Below are 11,060 nucleotides of genomic sequence, written 5' to 3' on the forward strand. Positions count from 1 at the left end.
CGGCCTCCACAATGGATCAGTCCACTCAAATAGGCACGAATCAGACAGGTTTCTTGTACACCACGATTTCTTTGTTTATTTTTTATTTGCTACTGCTCGACTAAAGAAATCTCGACCAGTCGACTAAATGGGGTCAGACCTATTTAAGTTATTGTCCTGCTGAAAGGTGAATTTGTCTCCCGTGTCTGTGGGAAAGCAAACTGAAATGTAAGTAGTTCTGTCCTTGACCTGTTCTTGTCTACTGATGTTCTGTATTATATGGCAATCTGTATTGTGTTTCATGTTTTGTGTGAACACCACGAAGAGTAGCTGCTGGTTTTGCAACAGCTAATGGGGATCCTAATAAAATACCAAATACAAAACCAAGTTTTCAAATTAGGTTAGTATTGTGGAATAACTACAATGTTGTTGATCCATCCTCAGTTCTCACAGCCATTCAATTCTGTAACTGTTATAAAGTCACTATTGGCCTCGTGGTGAAATCCCTGAGTGGTTTCCTTCATCTCCGGCAACTGAGTAGTGACTGTTGTATTGATATACCATCCAAAGTGTAATTAATAACTTTACCATGCTCAAAGGGACACAACAAAATGTGGAAAAAGTCAAGGGATGCGAATACTTTATTATTTTGTATAATACCCCTCCCCTTTTCTTTACTCCAAACTTACAGAAACAAACAGACTACATACATGTCATCATCAGACTACATATAATCTGCCCAGATCTCCATCTCTAGTGTCTGAATTATTGTTTGCCACTTGGCCTTAAAATTGTATGGTCGCCCATGCTATTTCAATAATAAGTAATTAGATTTTTCCATTGTGTCTCAATGATGGCGGATTGATTGACTTCCAAGTTTTTAGTATACATTTTTTCAAGATAAGTAATGAGAAGAATCATCCAGCCCATTGGGCATCTCATGTCTTCAAATATGCAGACAGACGGATTAAAGTAAGTTTACATTGTAATACCTATGACAGACAGCTTTCTAGCTCCACCCACAAGTTCCAGACTTTATAACATTCCCAGAAAGCATGGGTTATTGAGTCATTATTAGTTTTACACTTAAGTCATGACTCTGCCATTGTGCTGTAGAATTTGTGAATTTTGTCTCTTGTATAATCAATTCTATACATTAGGTTTATACTGGATTAAGAGTACATTTTCATTAACTGTAATTTCATTAGTTATGCTCCAACTTTCCTCCAAGTCTTGGTTCCAATAGTTTATATATTTTTTCTAAGAGATTTTTTGTTGGATGTGCTCTCTGCAAGGTTTTGCATATCTTCCCTATTACATGAACATCCTTTGACTCAAATACAATTCCCTCAAGGTTGCTCTGATACCACAACATTTTGATTTGAAATCTTTTGGATATGTAAGTTGCATGTATTTTAAACTAATCTACATTGGTCAGTACAATATTTTTATTAAAATGTATTATTTCAGCTGGAAAGTTGAAAGCTTCCGAAGTTGACTGGAAAAGGCCATTCAAGATGAACGCCTTTTTGCCATGAAAAGCCATTATTGATCAATCTATATCTTGTTTTTTTGCATATTGTATTAAACTTGTTCTTGTATTTGTTTGTAAGTGTCAATTTTTAATAAACTCTGTTTGATTGATATGTGTCAAGTCTGGTAAGACTTTTGCCATTCTATTGATTATGAGCTTTGTTATTATTTGTCACAATTTATTAAACTTAGGGGTCTATAAATCAGCAGGTGACTACAGATTTTCCTGGTTTTAATATAACCGAAATAACTATTTGATACATGGAACTAGGAAGCACTGAATTGAATGATGTGTGTTGTCATTTGTGTAAATAGAGGGGGGGCTACTTTGTCCCAAAATGTTGAATAGAATTCCATGGGAAAGCAATCCATTCCTGGTGCTTTTCTCCGTGTGAATGTTTAACAGTATCTAATATTTACTCTTGGGTGATCTCTGTTTTTAGTAATTATTTTTGGTTTGCTGATAGTTGCTTCAGAGTTGTTGAGTCTAAGAAGGATATAGGATCCGTCCAACTGTTGTTTAATTCTGATTTATATAAATTGTGAATGCTTTCTGAAGGCACTGTATAGGCCTATGCGTCTGCATAAGCTAATGGTCTACATGCTACGTATTAAACGCTTTGAAATAATCGTCCCCTTAGAAAGCACTGTCCTTTTCGTTGTGTTTGGCTTTGATACAACATCCTCAACGACCATGTTTTCCACTCAGTTTCAACCTGCTGTTGAACAGCTTTCTTCAAATGAATCGATCACAGTGCGGTCAAACAATGTAGCCTAACGGTGGGTTTTAAAACCATGATACTGTTTTGATTATGTGTTTGATATGAATTTAGGTATTCATATCAAAGACAAAGTCAGAGGGATTAGAGGGACAATAGAGCGCTGAGTAACAGACCATTAGCAACTTGATGGTTAGCGAGTTGGGTACCATACCAACGCATGTCCAGAGTGCATAAAAGGAGATTACCGTAACTCAGCGGTCACGTGGAATTTGACTGCGGTCATGTCTCATGACTGCCGGTGTGGTGGGAATACGGTCACCGTAACAGCCCTAAGTTGTTATTTTAGGCCTAATTAAGATTCACATGATGAGCTGACAAACATCTCCTTAAAAAGGCCAATAAGATAATTGGTAGAGGTATACTACATTGACATACACTGACCTCAGTGGTAAAAAGGTTACTTCATTTAGAGTTCAGACCGTTTGAAAGTGTTAGCATGTCTAGTAGTTTGACTGTTGCCATTAAATGGCATCAAGAAGCCAAAATGGCCACCATAACAGGGACTCACCACAAAGCCCAAGGCCACCAGTGGCTCGCCCTCGTTCAGGTGGTAGAGGAAGGAGCCGCCGTACGTGTTCCTGTTCAGCGGCCAGCCCACTGAATGCTCCACTCTGCCCGGTCTCCACTTCTTCTCATCAATCAGCCACACCTGGTCAAACAGAGAAATAACACCATTCATGGAAGTCGTTCTGCATAAAAGCATCTGCTAAATGACTCCAATGTAAAATGTAATCAATATGCCATTCTAATTTGGATCCATTTAGAAATAATAGCTACTACAAATTATAATAAAGGAACAGACCCTTTCAATCTGTAATGGATGACTGGTTGAAAACAGAAGACCAAGTATAGAGTATTTGTTTAATTCTGCCCAAATACAAAGACACTTTGGGATTTGAGGGGGCAGGGGGAGTTACCTCTTTTAGGCCAATGGCGTAGGTCTGTGGTTCACAGTTCTCCCTAAGGTTGAACTGCCTGTAGAGCTGCTTGGCCAAGTGGCCATGGCAGCCCTCTCCGAACAGTGTCACTTTAGCATGGAGTTCCATCCCCCTCTCAAACACGTCCTGCAGAGGCAATGTAGAGGAGCATGTTATTCTGATACACCAGGGATGAGGCTACTTGTCATAAATACTCTATTCAGTGCTGATTCTTCCTTGTTTTTAATCAAACTTGCCACTTTTACAGTCCAACTCTAAACTTCCAAAGTCATACTGTATGCTTCACATTGGTGAATAAGTGACTGTACTGAAGTTTACCTTTGGCGAACCATCCTTCGCGATACCCACGTCATTGGTGGCAATTCCTTTCACACTTCCATCATCATGAAATAAAACCTAAAAAACACAATCAGAAATGTAACACTTTTGAAAGTAGAATACAAGCGAACACGATCAATGAAAGCCAGTCATGTCCAGTCAACACATCGCAGTGAAATCAGTTATCGATCTCAGGCATGAAAACGACTCAAAATATCACGGCCTATATTTGGACAACGGCATCCAATTATGTAAATGTTTACAGAGAAAAATCTGACATTCGAGAAAAGATCAATGTAGCTTGTCAACAGTAATTGTCACCCCTACATTAGTAAGATGGCCTGTGTTTTCTTAAAATGTGAGAGAGGTAGAGTGGGCAGGGCTCACCTCAGCAGCAGCGTAGCCGGGGTAAATCTCCACTCCCAGCTCCTCAGCCTGCTCTCCCAACCAACGCACAAAGTGGCCCAGCCGCACAATGTAGTTCCCATGATTGTTCATGGGCAGACCTATAGGAAAATCAAACAATTGCACAGAAACAGACTGAACATTCAAGGCTAATACCATAATTTCTGTATGTTTATAACAGAGCTTACAGGTGACAAGCTAGAGGTGTCATTTCATGTAAACATGCATGTGACTTACCTGGCAACATTGGGACGGGGATTCTGTATTTCTTGGTTAGAAGGCTAAACACATCCTCTGTCACTGGTGTGTTCAAGGGTGCCTAAGGGAAGAGTACAAAAATAGGATTAGCACTTTATCTTTAGCCTGTGTTGCTTGAAGACATTCCAGTGGGAAGTATCACAGTGTTGTCTGGGACTGTGATGCACTGTCATAGTTGTCTAAGAATGAAAAAAAAAGACCAAGAAAATGCCAGGTCCATATCCTGTGTGTATTCGTCTAACACAAGATGTCTGTGAATTGAGCATATGCTGCATATCCCTCACAGCCTTTCTAATAATAAAGAGCAGAGATGTGGACAATTTCATTTTAATCTCTCTCAGTGGAAAGAAACTACTGCAGGGTAAACTCAGTGAGAAGATGCTTCTTTCCTCTGAATGACATTGTAATATTGTAACATTTCCAACAGACCGACTGAAGCAGCCTCCAATTTTATTTTTTACTTTAGTTTCTTTAGTAAATATTTTCTTAAATCTATTTCTTGAACTGCATTGTTGGTTAAGGGCTTGTAAGTAAGCATCCATTCTATCCTACCCTGCCTTTCCAACGTCTTTGAAAGCCAAGTCAACAAACAGATTACCGACCATTTTGAATCCCACCTCAGCTATCAGCTATGCAATCTGGTTTCAGAGCTGGTCATGGGTGCACCTTAGCCACGCTCAAGGTCCTAAACGATATCTTAACCGCCATCGATAAGAAACAATACTGTGCAGCCGTATTCATCGACCTGGCCAAGGCTTTCGACTCTGTCAATCACCACATCCTCATCGGCAGGCTCAATAGCATTGGTTTCTCAAATGATTGCCTCGCCTGGTTCACCAACTACTTCTCTGATAGACTTCAGTGTGTCAAATCAAAGGGCCTGTTGTCCGAGCCTCTGGCAGTCTCTATGAGGGTGCCACAAGGTTCAATTCTTGGGCCGACTCTCTTCTCTGTATACATCAATGATGTCGCTCTTGCTGCTGGTGAGTCTCTGATCCAACTCTACGCAGACGACACCATTTTGTATACTTCTGGCCCTTCTTTGGACACTGATTTTTAACCTCCAGACGAGCTTCAATGCCATACAACTCTCCTTCCGTGGCCTCCAACTGCTCTTAAATACAAGTAAAACGAAATGCATGCTCTTCAACTGATCGCTGCCTGCACCTGCCCGCCCGTCCAGCATCACTACTCTGGACGGTTCTGACTTAGAATATGTGGACAACTACAAATACCTAGATGTCTGGTTAGACTGTAAACTCTCCTTCCAGACTCACATCAAACATCTCCAATCCAAAGTCAAATCTAGAATTGGCTTCCTATTTCGCAACAAAGCATCCTTCACTCACGCTGCCAGACATACACTCGTAAAACTGATCATCCTACCGATCCTCGACTTCGGCGATGTCATTTACAAAATAGCCTCCAATACCCTACTCAATAAATTGGATGTAGTCTATCACAGTACCATCCGTTTTGTCACCAAAGCCCCAGATACTACCCACCACTGCGACCTGTACGCTCTCATTGGCTGGCCCTCGCTTCATACTCGTTGCCAAACATACTGGCTCCAGGTCATCTACAAGACCCTGCTAGGTAAAGTCCCCCCTTATCTCAGCTCGCTGGTCACCATAGCAGCACCCACCTGTAGCACACGCTCCAGCATATACACTGCTCAAAAAAATAAAGGGAACACTTAAACAACACAATGTAACTCCAAGTCAATCACACTTCTGTGAAATCAAACTGTCCACTTAGGAAGCAACACTGATTGACAATCAATTTAACAAGCTGTTGTGCAAATGGAATAGACAAAAGGTGGAAATTATAGGCAATTAGTAAGACACCCCCAAAAAAGGAATGGTTCTGCAGGTGGTGACCACAGACCACTTCTCAGTTCCTATGCTTCCTGGCTGATGTTTTGGTCACTTTTGAATGCTGGCGGTGCTTTCACTCTAGTGGTAGCATGAGACGGAGTCTACAACCCACACAAGTGGCTCAGGTAGTGCAGTTCATCCAGGATGGCACATCAATGCGAGCTGTGGCAAAAAGGTTTGCTGTGTCTGTCAGCGTAGTGTCCAGAACATGGAGGCGCTACCAGGAGACAGGCCAGTACATCAGGAGACGTGGAGGAGGCCGTAGGAGGGCAACAACCCAGCAGCAGGACCGCTACCTCCGCCTTTGTGCAAGGAGGTGCACTGCCAGAGCCCTGCAAAATGACCTCCAGCAGGCCACAAATGTGGCCTTCCTTTCCTTTTTTGGGGGCGTCTTACTAATTGCCTATAATTTCCACCTTTTGTCTATTCCATTTGCACAACAGCATGTGAAATTTATTGTCAATCAGTGTTGCTTCCTAAGTGGACAGTTTGATTTCACAGAAGTGTGATTGACTTGGAGTTACATTGTGTTGTTTAAGTGTTCCCTTTATTTTTTTGAGCAGTGTATATCTCTCTGGTCACCCCCAAAGCCAATTCCTCCTTTGGCCGCCTCTCCTTCCAGTTCTCTGCTGCAAATGACTGGAACGAACTACAAAAATCTCTGAAGCTGGAAACACTTATCTCCCTCTCTAACTTTAACCACCAGCTGTCAGAACAGCTCACAGATCTCTGCACTTGTACATAGCCCATCTGTAAATAGCCCATCCAACTACCTCATCCCCATAGTGTTATTGTTTTTATCCTTTGCACCCCAGTATCTCTACTTGCACATTCATCTTCTGCACATCTATCACTCCAGTGTTTAATTGCTAAATTGTAATTATTTCACCACTACGGCCTATTTATTGCCTTAACTCCCTTATCTTACCTCATTTGCACACAATGTATATAGACCTTTCTATTGTATTATTGACTGTATGTTTGCTTATTCCATGTGTAACTCTGTTTTGTTGTTTGTGTTGCACTGCTTTGCTTTATCTTGGCCAGGTCACAGTTGTAAATGAGAACTTGTTCTCAACTGCCCTACCCGGTTAAATAAAGGTGAAATAAAATAAAAAAATATTGAGCATTGAATACCTGAAGACTTGGTGCGACCAAATTATGTGTTGGTGCCATCAACTTAAAAAAGTTGGTAGCAAGTGTCACCAGTGGAAAAAGTCTTAAGCCCTGCACACTAACATACCCCTCTCTCCTTCCAGTCTGGGAAGAGCTCGTTGAGGGCGCTGGGCTCCAAGCAGGCCCCGGAGAGAGTGTGCGCGCCGATCTGAGAGGCCTTCTCCACCAGGCAGACACGCAGCTCCTTCTCCTGCTCGTTGGCCAGCTGCTTCAGCCGGATGGCTGCCGACAGCCCTGCGGGACCCCCGCCCACTATCACTACATCAGCCTCGTCGGCAAACCGCTCCATCTCCACACCTGGCCATAGACAAAACACCACACACAAATAGGTATGTCACCAATTGGGTTTGGAACTTGGGTCGTCTGAGCGGCACAGGACTGTGTTAGCCCACTGAGCTACAGCGACAGTCATTAGCTTGGGAGAGCTCACACAAGTCTTCAGGACTCGGGCAAGGTTACACAAGCCTCTGTAAAACAAACTGGAATGAATAGCAATATGTAGTACTATCTAATATCAAAAGTGGAAATGTGTAGTGCTGACATCAGAGTTCCAATAACTTAACTTTAAATAGTATACACTTAAGGACAAATGTTTGTTTTAGGAAGACATAAGCCTAATATATTGCCCAGTCACTCACATATGAGATTATTTAAAAGTTAACATGAGATTAGGTGAGAAAAACAAAGGTGTTTGGGTGTTGCATAATGCAATACATTCCATTTCAGACTGTGTGCCATAGATGAGGTGAACCATAGATGAGGAGGATTACCCCCATAGCAGGTCTTTGTCCCTGGGGCAGATTGTGTAATGTGATGTTATGTACCTTCACGTAGCAGGGCTTTGTCCCTGGGGCAGATTGTGCAGTGTGATGTTATGTACCTTCGTCCCTGGGGCAGATTGTGTAGTCTGATGTTATGTACCTTCCCATTGTGGGTCTTTGTCCCTGGGGCAGATTGTGTAGTGTGATGTTATGTACCTTCCCATCGTGGGTCTTTGTCCCTGGGGCAGATTGTGTAGTGTGATGTTATGTACCTTCCCATCGTGGGTCTTTGTCCCTGGGGCAGATTGTGTAGTGTGATGTTATGTACCTTCCCATCGTGGGTCTTTGTCCCTGGGGCAGATTGTGTAGTGTGATGTTATGTACCTTCCCATCGTGGGTCTTTGTCCCTGGGGCAGATTGTGTAGTGTGATGTTATGTACCTTCCCATCGTGGGTCTTTGTCCCTGGGGCAGATTGTGTAGTGTGATGTTATGTACCTTCCCATCGTGGGTCTTTGTCCCTGGGGCAGATTGTGTAGTGTGATGTTATGTACCTTCCCATCGTGGGTCTTTGTCCCTGGGGCAGATTGTGTAGTGTGATGTTATGTACCTTCCCATCGTGGGTCTTTGTCCCTGGGGCAGATTGTGTAGTGTGATGTTATGTACCTTCCCATCGTGGGTCTTTGTCCCTGGGGCAGATTGTGTAGTGTGATGTTATGTACCTTCCCATCGTGGGTCTTTGTCCCTGGGGCAGATTGTGTAGTGTGATGTTATGTACCTTCCCATCGTGGGTCTTTGTCCCTGGGGCAGATTGTGTAGTGTGATGTTATGTACCTTCCCATCGTGGGTCTTTGTCCCTGGGGCAGATTGTGTAGTGTGATGTTATGTACCTTCCCATCGTGGGTCTTTGTCCCTGGGGCAGATTGTGTAGTGTGATGTTATGTACCTTCCCATCGTGGGTCTTTGTCCCTGGGGCAGATTGTGTAGTGTGATGTTATGTACCTTCCCATCGTGGGTCTTTGTCCCTGGGGCAGATTGTGTAGTGTGATGTTATGCGAGGCGTTACTGCGGATGAGCATTTCCATCTCCATGTGTAAAGCTGTGGAGGTGCATGTTCTGCTTTCACTGTTTTCAACGCTCTTATACACCTCTGGGCTGCAAAGAACAAGGCAGATCCGGTCAGTGCCGACTGGGACTGGCAAGGAAGCTGATTAAGATAGATCCTACTTTACACAAGTTATCTTATGCACTGTACTAACAATCGCATAGTCAAAAGTACACTCATGGTGGCCTGGGCAACTCATGTCACTGGTTATGATGGATCACACAACTGAAGGAGAAGTAACAAATTATCATGATGTCATTATGTGAGTGTTTATTGTGCTATACAGCAGAACTGTATAATACACTGCAACTGAATGTGTCACTATTCTTCTGCCTTGCAGCTTGTGATATATTTATATGGGCATGTGCACTTGTCAATAGGCACTCTCTTTTCTGAGATTGTCAGCAGAGTACTGATATCAGCCAGATAAGTTTTCACATATAGTAGTAACAAATCAGTACGAAAGAAGAAAAAAAAGTCCTAGCCCTCTACATGATCCTCAAGACTCTTCGTCAATCATCTCCCTGACCACCTTCCTCTGATCAAGCCATAAACTGTCCCTCAATCTTTGGAGGATCCATGCACTCAAAGACTTGGCCTCTATTGGTTGCAAGAACTATAGCAAGCTACAAAGTTAGCTAGCTAGCCAGCCAAGTTACTTTCAAAAGTTAATATATTTATATTATTCTAAGAGTGGTTTCAAAACACACAAAGTAAGAGGAAACGTAGGTAGCAATTTATCTTTGTTATACACGTACTAAAATAATATTCTGACCCAAGGACAGTCGTTCGTGTGCACTATATCTGATTTCAACTTTGCCCTACATTTGGTTTGGCTAGTTAGCTACAGTGCCAGAGTGGAGATAGCTAACGTTAACTAGTTAGCGTTAAAAGATTTCACAAAGCTAATGTCACCCATCTTATTATGAAAATCTTAGTGCATGCCACTCTCAAATTATAGCTAGGTCGTTTTCATAACTATCATTGACAAGTTAGGGGGACCAATATGTGTCAAAAGGCAAGAGAGAGAACATGGAAATTGACACGCGTGTGCATAGATAGCTAACTTACCTTGAATTGAATATCTGCTAGCTGGAAACATTGTATGAATTAACATTAGTCAGCTAGTACTAGCTAGCTCACCAGTTAGCAAAGGTAGTCTTTGGGTACAGCCGAAGTGCTGTCGCAGCTCAGCCACCCCAATGCTCGTGTAAGTCTGATTGGACCACAAATCTCCTCCAGAGACACCTTATGAAATTCGTCTCATAACACATACATAACATACCGTCGAGATGATCAGTAACTGCGCAGAAGCTGCAATGTTCTGACACGTTCACGTGAGTGAAAAGAGGCGGTACCTGCGTAAATGTAGATCTCACACTGACTGGATTGACTCAGAGACATGTACACTGTAATTAGTATCCATTTCATAATCAAATCAAATTTTATTCGTCACATGCACCGAATACAACAGGTGTAGTAGACCTTACAGTGAAATGCTTACTTACAAGCCCCTAACCAACAGTGCAGTTTAAAAAATGACTGATAAGAATAAGATATAAAAGTAACAAGTAATTAAAGAGGAGCAGTAAAAAATAACAATATATACAGGGGGGTGCCGGTACAGAGTCAATGTGTAGGGGTACTGGCTAGTTGAGGTAGTATGTTCATGTAGGTGGAGTTAATTAAAGTTACTATGTATAGATGACAACAGAGAGTGGCAGTGGTTTGGGGGGGGGGCAATGTGAATAGTCTGGGTAGACATTTGACTAGATGTTCAGGACTCTTATGGCTTTGGGGCAGAAGTTATTTTGAAGCCTCTTTGACCTAGACTTGGCGCTCCGGTACCGCTTGCCGTGTAGTAGCAGAGAGAACAATCTATGACTAGGGTGGCTGGAGTCTTTGACAATTTTTAAGGCCTTCCTCTGAC

General features: G+C 42.4%; 1 protein-coding gene across 6 annotated transcripts in view; it reads right to left on the bottom strand.

The window, feature by feature from the left end:
- Positions 1-10,441, bottom strand: part of LOC129858252 (electron transfer flavoprotein-ubiquinone oxidoreductase, mitochondrial-like) — a 26,875-nt gene extending 16,434 nt beyond the window's left edge. The window contains exons 1-8 of one of the 6 annotated variants that reach the window (XM_055927359.1): positions 10,202-10,441; positions 9,028-9,180; positions 7,334-7,563; positions 4,193-4,274; positions 3,938-4,056; positions 3,551-3,628; positions 3,212-3,358; positions 2,803-2,943 (exon numbers count right to left, since the gene is read on the bottom strand). In XM_055927359.1, the coding sequence (XP_055783334.1) occupies positions 2,803-2,943; positions 3,212-3,358; positions 3,551-3,628; positions 3,938-4,056; positions 4,193-4,274; positions 7,334-7,563; positions 9,028-9,180; positions 10,202-10,247 (996 nt within the window). In that variant the 5' untranslated portion in view covers positions 10,248-10,441. Of the gene's footprint in view, positions 1-2,802; positions 2,944-3,211; positions 3,359-3,550; positions 3,629-3,937; positions 4,057-4,192; positions 4,275-7,333; positions 7,564-8,243; positions 9,181-10,201 lie in introns of those variants that run through there. The other 5 variants (XM_055927365.1, XM_055927363.1, XM_055927362.1 and 2 more) reach the window with 5 other exon arrangements.
- Between the last annotated feature and the right edge of the window lie 619 nt (positions 10,442-11,060).

The sequence above is a fragment of the Salvelinus fontinalis genome, chromosome 6 (genome assembly GCF_029448725.1).
Source record: "Salvelinus fontinalis isolate EN_2023a chromosome 6, ASM2944872v1, whole genome shotgun sequence".
Classification (NCBI taxonomy): Eukaryota; Metazoa; Chordata; class Actinopteri; order Salmoniformes; family Salmonidae; genus Salvelinus; species Salvelinus fontinalis.